Source organism: Panthera leo, chromosome B2 (genome assembly GCF_018350215.1).
Source record: "Panthera leo isolate Ple1 chromosome B2, P.leo_Ple1_pat1.1, whole genome shotgun sequence".
NCBI classification, from domain to species: Eukaryota; Metazoa; Chordata; class Mammalia; order Carnivora; family Felidae; genus Panthera; species Panthera leo.
Window position 1 is genome coordinate 133,979,927 of NC_056683.1, and position 16,248 is coordinate 133,996,174.

The following is a 16,248-nucleotide window of genomic DNA, read 5'->3' on the forward strand; positions in this document are numbered from 1 at the left end:
CTCCTAAAACAGAACCGTGACCTGGTTTGCTGTCAGCTATTGCTAGAGAGCTTTTCCATTATGTTAGCAGTGAGGATTTTTATAATTCCGTCATTTGCACCAAAAATAGTTCTTCTCAAATTAAAGATTCCAACAGATCTGTTAGAATTGTATTAACTAGTCGCTAGTTAATCACGTAATATTTTAGTAGTGTTGAGCATGTGAGCATGAGCTTCTGGTTGTTAACATCAAGCTGTTTTTATTTTTGTTTTATAGAATAATAACAACCTGGATGCCTGCTGTGCAGTTCTCTCTCAGGAGAGTACAAGGTATCTTTATGGTGAGGGAGACTTGAACTTCTCGGATGACTCTGGAGTTTCTGGCCTACGCAATCACATGACTTCTCTCAACTTGGACTTGCAGTCGCAGAATGTTTACCACCATGGGAGAGAAGGACATCGAGTGAACGGAAGCAGGACTCTGACGCACAGCATTAGTGATGGACAACTTCCAGGTGGTCCGGCCAATAACGAGCTATTTCAGCAGGAGCCACAGACAGCACCAGCTCAAGCTCCTCAAGGCTTTAACGTTTTTGGAATGTCTAGTGCATCGGGTGCTTCAAATTCAGCACCGCATCTTGGATTTCACTTAGGCAGCAAAGGAACATCTAGCCTTTCTCAGCAAACTCCCAGATTTAATCCCATTATGGTGACGTTAGCCCCAAACATCCAGACTGGTCGTAACACTCCTACATCTTTGCACATACATGGTGTACCTCCCCCTGTACTGAACAGTCCACAGGGAAATTCTATCTATATTAGGCCTTATATTACGACTCCTGGTGGTACAGCTCGACAGACACAACAGCATTCTGGCTGGGTATCTCAGTTTAATCCTATGAACCCTCAACAAGTCTATCAGCCTTCACAGCCTGGCCCCTGGACTCCTTATCCTGCGTCTAATCCTATGTCACATACCTCAGCCCAGCAGCCAAACCAGCAAGGCCACCAGACCTCTCACGTCTACATGCCCATCAGTTCACCTACTACTCCACAGCCACCGACCATTCATTCATCTGGGAGCTCCCAGTCTTCTGCCCATAGCCAATACAACATTCAGAACATTTCGACAGGACCTCGAAAAAACCAGATCGAAATCAAACTTGAACCCCCACAAAGAAACAGCTCTTCAAAATTGCGTTCCTCTGGACCTCGAACCTCCAGCAGTTCCTCTTCGGTCAACAGCCAGACCTTAAATAGAAATCAGCCCACTGTTTACATAGCTGCCAGTCCCCCAAATACTGACGAGATGATGTCCCGTAGTCAACCTAAGGTCTACATTTCGGCCAATGCCGCCCCAGGAGATGAACAGATCATGAGGAATCAGCCCACCCTCTTCATATCCACAAACTCCGGAGCATCTGCCGCCTCCAGGAACATGTCTGGGCAAGTGAGCATGGGTCCTGCCTTTATTCACCACCACCCTCCCAAAAGCCGAGCAATAGGCAATAACTCGGCAACTTCTCCTCGAGTGGTGGTCACTCAACCCAATACAAAGTATACTTTCAAAATTACAGTTTCTCCTAATAAACCCCCTGCAGTTTCACCAGGGGTGGTGTCCCCTACCTTTGAACTTACAAACCTTCTAAACCATCCTGATCATTATGTAGAAACAGAGAATATTCAGCACCTCACGGACCCTACTTTAGCACATGTGGATAGAATAAGTGAAGCACGGAAGTTGAGTATGGGATCTGATGATGCTGCCTACACTCAAGGTAATAATACGGAAGGTGGGGTCACTTTCCATGGTGGGCTTATTGGTGTATATTGGATTTCACTGTAGACATGGCTGTCAGCATTATTACTGCATCTTTTAAGTGTTGCCCCAACTCATACTGTTTTTAAAACCTTTGAGAGTATTCATATGAGCTTTGAATTTCAGTTTTATCATTGTGTAAGTTACAGTTTAACTGATAGGGTTATCACAACTTCAGAACAATCCACTCTTCTTTGTTTACTTTTTTTTTTTTTTTAATGCTTATTTTCTTACTTGAGAGAGAGAGAGTGCATACGGGGGAAGGGCAGAGAGAGAATTCCGAGCAAGCTCCACGCTGTCAGTAGAGCCCGACGCGGGACTCGAACTGACAAACCACCAGATCATGACCTGAACCTAAATCAAGAGTTGGATCCTTAACTGATTGAGCCACCCAGGCGCTCCTGGTCTGTTTACTTTCTTAATGTTTGCTTTTCAGGTAATTCTCTTCTCCATGGTAATGCTTACCTGCCCTTTAAAATTTCTGCAAACACACATCTTAGTAAGAGATGAGTGAATTCATACAGTAAATCTGCCTTCTTCAACCAGGCGAATTCTCTACTTTTAAGGCATTTTCATTTTTCTAATATGACGTTGTTCGTCTTATTTTATGTCAAAAGCTAACTTCTTCAAGTCCTAGAATAATTTCACTCAGAGATTTGATTTCTATTCTAGATATTTGTCTCTTTCGGTCACCCTTAATCATCCATGAATCATCCATCCTTTCTTTTTATTTGGAATTGTGAATAAAAACATTAGTTTTCAATCTGTCTCTCTTGATTATCCTTTTCTGAAATAGACTAGTTGATATTGACATAATACTAAATGATATCTGTATTAGTTCAAGTAGAGATAATTTCTGTCATACATATTTTATTTGGTGCCTTAAGTTACGTAATCTTCAGTAGGAAACTGTTAAATTCATTCAGATAAGAAAGTGGAGGGTAAGTGTCTTCTTGACTATTGATGTAAATTTGTAGATTGGCTGCGAGTCCTTTAGAGTAACAACATGTCGTACCCATCTTTGTGTCCCCAGTGAATTGTTCCAAGTACTGTAGGCAGGAAAGTACTATATATATCATCACTCCCACGCAGCCACCTACTACCCCTAGTACCACTTGTCCTTTTAAAAATTCCTAAAAATAGGGGCACCTGGGTGGCTCAGTTGGTTAAGCTTGCGACTCTTGATTTCAGCTCAGGTCATGATCTCATGTTTTGTGAATTCAAACCACTAATCAGACTCTGCACTGTCAGTGCAGAGCCTGTTTGGGATACTCTCCCTCTGTCTCTCTCTCTCTCTCTCTCTCTCTCTCAATAAATAAACTTAAAAAATTTTCTAAAAATAATGATTTCACTGCTGAGTTTCTCAGAAGATCTGATTGTTTTGGCTTATTTTATGTTTCAAGCAATTAGATTCTTGCGATTTTCAACTCAAGCTGGACTGTGGTATTTTCAGATTCCATAAACACCTGTGCAGCTTTCAAATTAAGATGCCCAGGTCTTAACCCAAACTTGCTCAGTTAGAATCTCTGAATGGTGAAGCCTAGTGTACATGTGTGTTTTAAAAGGTCTGTGGGTGATTCCAATTGCACTAAAAATTGTGCTAAAACTTGTTTGTTTTCCATATATCTGTGACTAAATTGGACCCAGTTTATTTATTTATTTATTTATTTTTATTGTTTACTTTTTGAGAGACAGAGAGAGACAGAGGAGGGGCAGAAAGAGAGAGGGAGACACAGAATCCAAAGCAGGCTCCAGGCTCTGAGCTGCCAGCACAGAGCCCGATGCAGGACTTGAACTCAGGAACCATGAGATCATGACCTGAACCAAAGTCAGATGCTTAACTGACTGAGCCACCCAGGTGCCCCAAACTGGAACCATTTTTGTTTGGTTTCAGTGGTATATGAATTTTAATATACCACTATTTATTCCACTGATATTTAATTCTTACTCTTCTCCCAAAGTCCTCCCTTCTCCTTCTCTCCTTCCATCAAAATAGCAGATTTCCTGTATTCATATAGTTTGCTATTTCTTAAATGGAGAATAAATTGTTGTATGAAGATGATTTGGTAAAGGGAATTTTCAATTGAAATAGACATGATGATCACATTTAACTGGATTGTGAATATAAAGTGTTGCTTAAACTTGCTATCTCCCAGTTTTTCTCATTGTCTTTGGAATCTACTCTAGTCAGGATTTTTTCCACTATAGTCAGCTCTTGTTAAGGTCATGAGTGACAGCATTGTTACAAAACCTATCTGTCTCCTTTCAGCCCTCATCTTCCTTGATGTGTGTACAGCCGCATTTACCAGTGAAACACCCTCTTCACAGTGAAACATTTTATTCATTTGACTTCTAGGATACTATAAAATTTCCACCTTCCTTTTTATTCTTTGCTCGTCCTCCTTCCCTCATCTCTCATCTCTTCATCCTTCCACTTCTCAAAGAAGTGGGATCAATGCCTCAAAGCTTAATCCTTGGGCCCCTTCTCTTTTCTGTCTGTACCATTCCTTAGGTGATTCATTCAGCCTTATGACTCTATAAATACTATGTGCTGATGATTGCCTAATTCATAACCTAGACTTAATCCTGAATTTCAAGCCAGTTTATTTAACTACTTATTTAACATCTCCATTTGAATGTTTACTGGCCGTCTCAAGTTTTCCGTGTCTGAAATACCTTCTGATATTCCCTGCAGCTTACTCTCCCTGTAATCACTTTTCCCATCTCAGTTCATGGCAGTTTAATTTTTTTTTTTTTAATTAGGCCAGAAACTTCAGAAACACCCTTGACACCTTCTTTTTTTCATATTTCACATCTAATCTGAAAATCTATCAACTCTAACCTTCAAGGCGTATCAAGAATTCTCTCTTCTTACCACCCCATTATTATCACTCTGGTCTGAGCCACCATCATCTCAAGTGGATTATTGCAGTAGCCGACCTGCTTTCACTCTTGCTTCCTTATGGTCTTCTTTCAGCTCAGCAGCCAGACAGATGCTGTTAAAAAACGTAAGTCAGATTATATCACTCTTCTGCATATGATGGCTATTTCATTCAGAGTAAAAGCTATGAAGCCTTATGTGATCCACTGCCCATCGCTCATCTCTTTTCCTTCTGGTTACCACTTCCAGCCCTACTGGCCTTCTTGCCAATGGCCTTCCTTAAACAATGGAAGGGATGCCTTAGGATCTTTGTACTTGCTGTTCTCTGTCTGAAATTCTCTTCTCCCAGAATCCAGTTAATTCCCTTTGGATCTTTACTCAGATGTCACCTTTTCAGTGAAATTATCCCTGGTCTCCCTGTCTAAATCTCCATGCCAGCATTTCCCATCTTTCCATCCTTGCTTATTTTTGCTCAGAGAGGGGAAAATGAATAATCTAACAGTAAGATACATAATAACTAATAAATACCTACTGAAAGCTTACTATGTGCTAGGCACTTTTCTGAATGCCCATTTATTTCCCACAACCAACTATAAAGCAGACACTAGTATTATTCCTGTTTTCAGATTAACATACTTAGAAACAGACAGGGTAAATACCTTGCCAAAGGACAAATGACAAGATTCTAACCTAGGAAATTGACAGTGGAGCCCACACTCTTAAACCACAGCACTGTAACCTCTTTCCACATTTTAAAAATAAACCCTCTGGATAGATGCTTCAAGTTTGTCTTGTAGCTTCACATAACCCCTGGTTCACCAGTGGGGGCGACATGTGCCCCAGTTTAAGAAGCGTGAAGCTAAAAGATCACTCAATAAAAATAAGTAAAACAAAAACAGGCAGCTATAGGGAAAGAAATCACAATATACAGATATAATTAGAAAAACGACTTGAAAAAATAAAGCAGTCCCCTGGAGAAAGAAGTATAGGGAGCACTAGACTTCTAAAGGCACCTAAACATTAAAGAAAAAAAAAAAATGCTGATGAGTGAAGGCCCTGGTTTGAGAGCCCAGAGCCTACCCAAATAACAAATAGCAGGGTTCCACGGAATTCGCCACTCAAATTACTTCTCTACCTTAACAGCCTTCAGACAGCTGAAACAACAGCACTCGCTTGCTTTGCACATATGTACATACACGTGGAATTTCATAACATTCGTGTGGCTGCGTATCCTTGTATTACCTGGTGCGTGCACACCGGACTGGTGGGAGTACCGTTCTGCAGCCCTTTCATCTTGTTTCTTTCTGTTTAGTGTGGAACTGCTGTTGACCTAGATTTATGCATCATCCAGTGACAAAATTCTTGATCTCGTGTTTCTTTGACTTGGTTCTATTCAAATCAAAAGATTATTCGGGACGCCTGGGTGGCTCAGTCGGTTAAGCGGCCGACTTCGGCTCAGGTCATGATCTCGCGGTCCGTGAGTTCGAGCCCCGCGTCGGGCTCTGTGCTGACAGCTCAGAGCCTGGAGCCTGTTTCAGATTCTGTGTCTCCCTCTCTCTCTCTGACCCTCCCCCGTTCATGCTCTGTCTCTCTCTGTCTCAAAAATAAACGTTAAAAAAAAAAAAAGATTATTCTTTCCTGAAAATGTATCTTTTGTGAGGTTAACTTATACGTGTTTGATGCTCTACAGTTTATACAGCACTCACTATGGTACTTAATGCGGTGACCCGAATAATAGTGATCTTTAAGAAAAGACCTGAATTCTGATTTATGTGGCATGGGTAATAAAGAGAAAAGAAGTGTCTCTGCCTCCTGCAGTGAAATTGATCTCTCTAAAGCTCCTGGAACAGACTATTTCAGAATAGAAAGAGAAGTTGAGCCAAGTACCAGAGTTGTAGGAAAATATTTTTCTCAAGTTGAGGACGGAACATACATAAATAAATTTGGTACACTAAATGCATTCTTTTTCATTTGTATTTCATCTAACATTTAAAATCTAAAAATACTACAATAAAACATGTCAAAAATGAGAATTTATGTTTATAAAAGATACATTGATTGATAAGCCCTCTGCTATCGAATGAGAAGAAAAAGGGATAAATTAATGAAACTTTCCCAGGTCCTGCTCATTTCATCACCCAAGTCTACCAACACCACTGCTAAAGGAATTAAATTACACTTGAGTCCTTATCAAAGTACTACAGGAACCAGAGACACAAATGAATGCCCAATAGAAAAGACAAATTCAGGCTAGAGAGAAATGCCCTTTTGAAGTCTGTGGATATAAAGAAGACTCCTATTCTATCTGCTAAGAACAAATGTTAAAGTAAAAATTGCTTGCCAGTAGTAAGGATACTGTGTGGCCACAAGCTACGTTTTCCCCCTTGAGTCATACTGCCTGACTGTACCTAACTTCTGAAAAGTGCCAGTAAATATTTTATCATTCGCTGTATTCTGGGACTTTCTGGTGCCCTCTCGCATTCATAGATGTACGCTTTTAGTAATACTGGCAACTTCTTTAGGTGTGAAGAACAAACATTTTTTTGATTCAAACTAATTTACATTGTGGGGGATGGGAGGAAAGGCCTGCTTTCTATGTTTTGTTATAGCAGGCAGAGGCTCTTACCAGATTACCACTGGTGCCAAAAATGACGTCTTCTTCTCTTTTATTTCTGAAGAGCCTTGCATCAGGCTCTGTGCTCACAGCTCAGAGCCTGGAGCCTGCTTCAGATCCCCTCTCTCTGCCCCTCCCCCACTCACTCTCTGTCTGTCTGTCTCTCTCTCTCTCAAAAATAAGTAAACATTTTTTTAAATTTACATATATAAGGTTATAAACATTTTTAATGATTCCCTACTACTTTTTTCCCAATTATATTTATGGTCCTATCATACTGTTAAGCAGTAGCCTTGACTTTGAACCTGAAATACAAAAACAAATAAGGAAAATTACGAGATGAAATTTAGCTCCTTGGACTTTGTATGTCTCATTCCTTGTCCTTTTTTTTTAACCAGTGCTTCCCTCCAAATCACACTTTCTATTTAACAATATTCAATAAATATGCTAATCATGACAAAAATTGAGAGGGCTAAATATTCTTTTCAAGAGGAGATAAAATTTAAATTAGTTTTTAATCTGCCCTACTTCTCATAGGTTCTTCCCAGTCTCAAGACTTACTACCTTTCTTAATTTGAAATCTCAGGATTGGAAGAGACTTCAAAAGTCATTTAGAATTGTACAACTGTGTACAATTGTACAGAGGTCATCCAGCCCACTTGCCCAGTTAACACTTAGTCCTCACGATCCCTAGTCATTGTAAACCCATTGTGTACGTACTTCAATCCCTGAGGAGAGAGAAGCTGTCTCCCGAGGTAGCAAATCCCACTTTGCACAGTTCTGCCTTTTGGCAAGTTATTTCTTGTATTAAACTGGTCTCTTTAAAAAGTATTATGCAGTAACATATGCACATGATAAAAGAAATTTCAACCCCCCCCCCCAAAAAAGGAAGATAGGATTACAATCTGTCTCCTTTCAACACCTGCCTGTGTCTCCCCCCCCCCCCCCAGCCCTCCCACCACTTAACTATCAGAGGTAACCTCCACTAACAGTCTTGATCCCCCTTCTCTCTGTAATCATACACGTACACACACACACTTTTTGTAACGGGAACCCACTATACACATATGGCATACATAAATACACACATGTGGGATTTTATAATACATACATAACCTACCGTATGTAGGACATAAACATTGGAGAGGTACGCTTCACAGTTTTTGCTTAAGATCATTGCATTTCAGCCTGTACAAATCTCTTTCATTCTTTTAATATACTTTTTAAACATCTTTATTCATTTTAGTAGCTTTATTGAGATAGAGTTTACACCCATGAAATTCACTTACTTACGGTGTACAAACCAATGATTTTGGGCAGAGTCATATGTACAACCATAGCCATAACCAATACTAAACATTTTTGTCACCTCAGAAACTCCACACCCTTTAGCTATCAGCTGCCTGCCCCATCACCCCTACCCTCAGCCTTAAGCAACCGCTAATCTACTTTCTGGCTCTAAATTTATGTATTCTGGACTCTTACAATAAATGGAATTACCTAATATGGAGTCTTTCATGACTGGCTCTTTTCATCTAGCATACTGTTGTAGAATCCATCCATGTTGCAGCATATGTTACTACTTCCATTCTTTTTTTTCAGCTGAACAACGTGCTTTTGTATAGATGGAGACCACATTTTTGCTTGTTCATTCATCAGTTGATGGACATTTAGGTTGTTTCCATCTTTTAACTATTATGAATGATGCCGCTGTAAACATTCATGTACACCTTTTTGATGGACATTTGGTTTTATTTGTCTTGAATATATATACTGGGAGTAGAATTCCTGATTCCTATACTAATTCTGTGGCTAACGATTGGGGAACTGCCAGGCTGTTTTCCAAAGTGGCTGTACCATTTTGCATTCCCACCAACTGTATGTGAGTATTTTGATTTTTCCACATCATCAATAGTTGCCATCATTTGACTTTGAATCTTGCTATCCTAGTAGCTATGAAGTTGTATTTCTTTGTGGTTTTGATTTGCATTTCTCTGACGGCTAATGATGTTGAGGATTACGACATGTGTTTATTGGCCATTTGTGTATTTTCTTTGGAGAAATGCCTATTTATAGCCTTTGCCTTTTTTAAATTGGGTTGCCTTTTTATTATTGAGTTGTATGAATTCTTTGTGTATTCTGAATATAAGTCTCTGATGATTTGCAGTTATGTTTTCCCATTGTGTGAGTTTTTATTTCAAGTAAGCTCTATGCCCAATGTGGGGCTTGAACTCATGATTCCCACAGTCAAGAGTTCCATGCTCTACCAACTGAGCCAGCCAGGCCCCCTATCTTTTCATTTTCTTGACAGTGTTGTTTGAAGCACAAAAGTTTTTAATTTAGCTGCAATCTAATTTATCTGTTTCTCCATTCATTGCTCCTGCTTTTAGTGTCATATCTAAGAATCAGTTGCCAAATCAAAGGTCATGAGAATTTACTCCTATGTTTTCTTTTAAGAGTTTTGTAGTTTTAGTGCTTGTATTTTGGTCTTTGATGTATTTTGACTTAATTTCTGTATAATAGTATGAGGCAAGGGTCCAATTTCATTCTTTCACCTGGGGCTTATCCAGATGCCCCAGCACCATTTGTTGGAAAGGCTTTTCTTTCCTCGCTGAATGGTCTTGGCACCCTCATAGAAAATCAGTTGACCATAAACACATGGTTTATTTCTGGACTCTCAGTTCTTTTTCATTGATCTGTATGTCTGTCTTTAGGCCAGTACTACACTGTCTTGATCATTGTTACTTTGTAGTAAGTTTTGAAATTGAGACCTGTAAATTCTACTTGGTTCTTTTTCAAGATTATTTTGGCTATTTGCAGTCTCTTGCTGTTCTATATAAATTTTAGAATAAACTTGTCGATTTCTACAAAGAAGTCAGCTGGGATTCTAATAGAAATTGCACTGGAGTATTTTCCTACATATACTTGATGTTTTGTTTTGCTTTGTTTTGTTTAAATGCAATCAGAACAAAAGGGTTTGTAGTGAAAAGTTCATCTCGCCAGAGGCAACTGATAGCTATTCACAAATATTTCATTTTGCATTCTTCTAGAAACTGAAATGTAGCAAATCAAGGTATATAGGTATATAGATATATTTTTATACAAATGAAATATAGTATCTCGTGTTTTGTGTTTGTCATTTTTTTTCGTTATCACTTTGAGAGCATTCCATGACAGCAGGTGGAGATAGATCTCTTTGTTAAAAAATGGCTGCACAGTAGTTTGTACCATAATCCATAACCAGTCCTTTCTTGATAGACAGACATTAAGGTCTTATTTTTACAAACCACTGCAGTAAAAATCCTCTGCATACATATTTATGCCCATGTCCAAGTATGTTGGCAGAAGAGATTACCAGGAGTGGAACTGATGTGTCAAAGGATATGTGTATTTTTAATTTTGATAGATGTATCATTTAGGGTTGGTTATACGTCAGTAACAAACCGTGTCTTTAACAACCAAAGTTTATTTCTAGCTCACTTGCCACAGTAGATTAGCTGGTGGGCTCTGTTCTATATCATCCTCACTTAAGGACCCAGGTGGAGGGAAGCGCCATTCCACGTTTCCATGATTGTTCAGATAAAACAAAGGAAAATCAGCAAATCAGCACTGATTCCTTAAGCTTCTGCCCTGACACATGTTACTCTTTAGCTAAAGGAAGTTTCACAGCCACCCGTAACCACATCTAATTCCTGGAGAATGGGGAGGCATAATTCTACTGTATATACCTGGAAGGCAGAGAGCCAGAAATATTTGGTGAAGGACACCGATGACTGTCACAGAAAATATTGCCAGTTTTGAGAATCTGTCTAGCTACCAGTTTATAATCTCATATTTGTGAACGGGGAACACTTTTGACAACATTTGTAAGAATGTTCTTTTTCTCCTTCCCTCCCTCGTGATGAGTATCATCACGATATAGGTGATTGAAAAAAAAAATACATCTTTGTCAGTTTGGTAGGTAAAAATTTATTGCTCGGGTTTTTTAAAATTTGCATCTTTGAATATGAGTGAGGTTGAGCACCTTTTCGTGTGTTAATTTTTTAAGCTGTTTGTATTTTGTGAACTTGTCTGTTTTTATAAGATACCTACTGTTTTTTTCTAATACGTTGTTTTAACTTGGTCAATAAATTTTTTTATTTTATAAAGTTTCTTACTTTTATATGTTCAAACCTAACAACCTTTTTTTTTTTTTCTTTCTGGCTTCTGGGTTTTAGGTCTTATTTAGAAAGCCTTTCACCATTCCAAGATTTTGAAAAAAGACCAGAAATCTTGCACATATCTTCTCTTTATAGTGATATTCTTTGGAACCCTATTGAACTGGACTCATTTCTCTTTCCTGTGGCAACCCTTCAAAACTTTTCTAAGCTATAAACATGCCCCAGTTCCTTTAATGGTTCATCCAGTTGTATTTCTTTGAGGCTCTTTTGGTATCTCTAGGCCCTGGTTTTCTTTTTCTCTATAACAGAAGTTTTAGACAGTGTCTCTATCTTAATGCTGTAAAATTATATGTAGAATCTTACTTGTACACACAAATAAAGGCCAACAAAGTGTTTATCTAGCAGAAGCCTAATCATAGGAGTTAGGCATCATTCCTTATAGTTTTGTTACATCTGTGGCCCACATTAGAGGCCCAGTTTCAGCACTGTTGAAAGATCTGATTTCAAACTGTCTTTAAAAATGGCAAAAGTAGGGGCGCCTGGGTGGCTCCGTTGGTTGAGCATCCGACTTCGGCTCAGGTCATGATCTCATGGTCTGTGAGTTCGAGCCCCGCATCAGGCTCTGTGCTGACAGCTCGGAGCCTGGAGCCTGCTTCCAATTCTGTGTCTCCCTCTCTCTCTGCCCCTTCCCCGCTCATGCTCTGTGTCTCTCTGTCTCTCAAAAATGAATAAACGTTAAAATTTTTTTTTTTTTTAAAATGGCAAAAGTAGATGAAAACATCAGGAAACTTAATTTTAATGAGTAATTGCCATCTCTCAATCTTTTGTGACTCCGTCACTAAATAAGTGACAGTAATTATACATTGGCATATAAAACAAATACCTCTGCTGTCAACAGTTACAGTCTAGAACAGTTTTGATTTATTTTAGAAGCTGACATTGTACTTTGTTAGGTACAGTGACTTAGGCACATAACTGACTTTGGCATGTGAAATTGTCATGACAGACAAAAATATAAAAGATATTAGAAGTAAGTACCTATCAGATTTCCAGTTGCAAATTTCCCTCTCTCTCTCTCTCTCTCTCTCTCTCTCTCTCTCTCTAATAAGCCAAAGATCTTTATATCCATAAATACCTGGTACATTTTCCAGTGGCAAAGGTATTCTTTTAATATGTACTTTGCATCCTCTTTTTTTTTTAGCAAGTTTTTTTATTGACACCAATTAAAAAGAGTAGGCACCTGAGAAATCGCATAATTTCCCCACAACTTCAAGTCAAACTTTTTGTCTAAAGAAATAGGATGTAAGAATGATGACTGAAGAATTAAACTACTTTTGGGGGGAGATGGGTAAACCCTTAAAAACTGTAGGATAAAGGAATTTTCTGTAAGAATTATAAAGACTTGATATTTGTTAATAATACAAAAGCTGCACATTTGTCTAGTGCTTTACCATTTGTAAAATAGTTATGCAGATGCGAGACCTACGTGGGGCTTAAGAGAGGTAGTTGAAAAAAAAAAAAAAAAACTGTGAATACCTTAATTAGAATTACAATTTTTCCTTCTTGAATGTCAACCCTGTCATCACCATTCCCGGACAACAGTGTTGATTCCGTATCTCTTCACCTTAGGTCTCAAGTGCATCTGTTCTCTTCCTCATTTTCTCTTACTTCCCACCCCACCCCCCCCCACAATGGAAATGCAGTTTTCAGAATGTATGCTGTGTTCCATGCTGTTATTTTAAAAGCTTAAGTCAGGCATTTTCTTTTTTCTCTTACCCCCCATTTGGGAGGAGAACAAATCAAAATTAATTTTTGGTTTGTTTTATGGTTAACCATTTTTACTGTTCTTTCTTCCGTTACTAATTCATACCCACATTTCATAAGAAGAAAAAAATCTGGCCGTGCTTTGAATGTCAGTGCCACAAAGGATGGGATCTCTTCTAACTTGCTCCTTTCTCTCTGTAATGCTCGTACAGTGCCTGAAACATGGTAGGTAGACAGTATCTCTTTTTTTTTTTTTAACTTTTGGAGAAATTACATGTTATTTACACTATAAAAATACCTAAAATTATGGGGTGCCTGGGTGGCTCAGTCAGTTAAGCGGCCGACTTTGGCTCAGGTCATGATCTCTCGGTCTGTGAGTTTGAGCCCCACGTCAGGCTCTGTGATGACAGCTCAGAGCCTGGAGCCTGTTTTAGATTCTGTGTCTCCTTCTCTCTGACCCTCCCCTGTTCATGCTCTGCTGCTCCCTGTCTCAAAAATAAATAAAACGTTAAAAAAAAAATTTAAAAAAATACCTAAAATTAGTAAAGCTAACACCATCTGAAACTTGAAGTGTGTTTTTCTAATTACCAATAAAGCTGAGTAAGAAATTGTGTCCATCGTTCCTGGAAGTTGAAAAAAGCTGGGTAAAGACTAAGCTTTCTGAAACTGCTGCTTTAAAAAAATGCCCGTAGGACTGGTTTAAGGGCCCCAGTATTTGAATTCACTAATACTTACTTTAACAACCACAAGAGGGAGTTGTATGCTTAAATTACCTTTTTATGTTAAAATGTAATTTTGCCTGAAAGAGGATTTAAAAGGTACTGAATGTTTTTTCCACTACCTGTTATTCCTTCTCTTTTTTGTGTGTATATCTAAAAGTAGATAGGTAGGTTTCGAAACCAAAGTCAGTGTGTAATTGAGGTGTTAAATACATCACTTAGGTTATTTCCTAGGCAGAACTAGCATATAAAACAACGCCACCTTTCTGCATTGTGAGCAACTTAAAAGTCTTGCCAGATTTCAAAATGTATTCAGCTGTGTTAAGTGAAAAATACTAAAACTAAACATTCAGGGAGAACTCTAAAATAAATTTCATGTTTTTGTTTTATCAGTATTTCCGTCTCTTGGGCGTAAAATTAGTATTTTACTCCACCATTCATTAAAAGTCAACTGTTGTCACTATTTTACATGTAATAGATATTTTATCAAGTGCCTACAATTGTCAACATTTAGTACTAGATACCAGGTGGTACAAAATCAGTGTTTACCCTCAAGGACCTTGAGGTTTAGTTGAGAGATGTACTTGATAATGAAAAATCTAAAATGCTGAATTTTTCCTAGTGTGAAATGAAATGGGCTCATCTAACAAAAAAAGTTGCTTCTCTAATGGGATACCGATTTATAAATACAAAGTAATAGTATATACGCTCTTGAAATAGTTCCTTTAACTTTGTTCCTTCCTTCACACTTCCTTCATACTTCACACTTCAGGGTATTAATTTATTTAATGCCCTTTGAACAGGTAGTATAGAAATATATACTTAAGCTCCTTTACTACTAAAATTACCTTGGATTTCAGAATACTAAAAATTTAATTAATCTGTTTTTGGCTAAACAAAATACTGTTACGATGCAAATACTGCTAAAGAAACTACAGCACAGTCTTTACTCATACATGATTGGATATATTTTAATTTTATACATTTATATATGTTACATTATATTCTGTATATCCTGTATATTCTGTATGTGTAAATATACATATTCTGTATATAGACACAGTTATGTCTAGGTGTGGTGTTGTTTTTTTTTTAATCATCCTTGTTTCATATTCAGTGAACTCCTGTTGAAAGGCTTATTTCTCCTTTCAGTTCTGGAAATCCCCTCCTGAGTCCCAGTTTTTCCATTGTCTCTTTCTAGAGCTTCTCTTACTCAGCTATTCAACATCCTATACCAACCTTCTACTTCTCATAGCCCTGTCCTCAGATATTCTACCTCCTTATCTTTCCCATTATGTAATTCAGGAGATTTCCTTAATTTTTGTTCCAACCCATGTATGAAGTTTTCATTTCAGCAGTGATGTTCTTAATGTCTAAGAGCTATTTCTCTAATTCCTTTTTCATAGCAGACTATTGTTGCATGGGTGCATGAATGTCTCAGATCTCTTAATGATGCTAACTAGAATTTAAGTTTTCGTCTAGCTCCTAAATCCTCTCTGCTTAATCTGGGTTTAGTCTTTCTCTTTGTTTATATAGATCTTTGACATGTCAGACGTTTCTGAAATGTATGGTGATCCATGGCTGTTGGTTCATATTTAAAATTTTTTTTCTTAATGTTTACTTATTCTTAGAGAGAGAGAGACAGAGTGCCAGTAGGGGAGGGGCAGAGAGAGAGGGAGACGCAGAATCTGAAATAGGCTCCAGGCTCTGGCTGTCAGCACAAAGCCGGACACAGGGTTTGACCTCATGGACCGCGAGATCATGACCTGAGCCAAAGTCGGACGCTTAACTGACTGAGCCACCCAGGCACCCCAATTTATATTTGAGAATGAAAGACTGAGAAAACTAAGTGGAAACCTACGTGAGAACGAGGGACTTGTCACTTGGGAGACTTTGCTATGTGATGAGTGAGGAGCCAGCTACTAGGAGAGAACACTACCATCACGGCCTAACGTTGTTTGTATATGGGGACCAGCTTGAGAAATCCGTGTTGGGTGGCCTTGAGAATAGACATGCAACTGTCTGTCCCATAGGATAGGGTAAGGTCGACTGTTGCATAAACAGATATCCAATTAAAGCCTTATTTCCTTAACTTCGGCCTCCTGTTGTCACCTGCAGTCTTCAGTCTGGAGCCTCAGTAGGTCTCTGCAGTGCAGATGAGCTGCTTCTTTGTCCGAGATTGTAGCTTTCCCCACCCTCCTTCATTAGCCTGCTATTCCATCTACTTTCAGCCTTCCAGAAATTTGTTGAAATCTCTTGTCCATTAATTTCCTTTTTCCCCTTGTTTGTTGTTGTTGGATTGATGGTTTTATT

At 38.5% G+C, this 16,248-nt stretch overlaps 1 protein-coding gene across 2 annotated transcripts in view; it reads left to right on the top strand.

Moving 5' to 3' along the window:
• The window catches only part of TAB2 (TGF-beta activated kinase 1 (MAP3K7) binding protein 2), a 62,908-nt gene that overhangs the window by 25,755 nt on the left and 20,905 nt on the right, over window positions 1-16,248 (top strand). For both annotated transcript variants that reach the window (XM_042940049.1, XM_042940050.1), the window contains exon 3: window positions 256-1,756. In XM_042940049.1, the coding sequence (XP_042795983.1) occupies window positions 256-1,756 (1,501 nt within the window). The remainder of the gene's footprint in view (window positions 1-255; window positions 1,757-16,248) is intronic.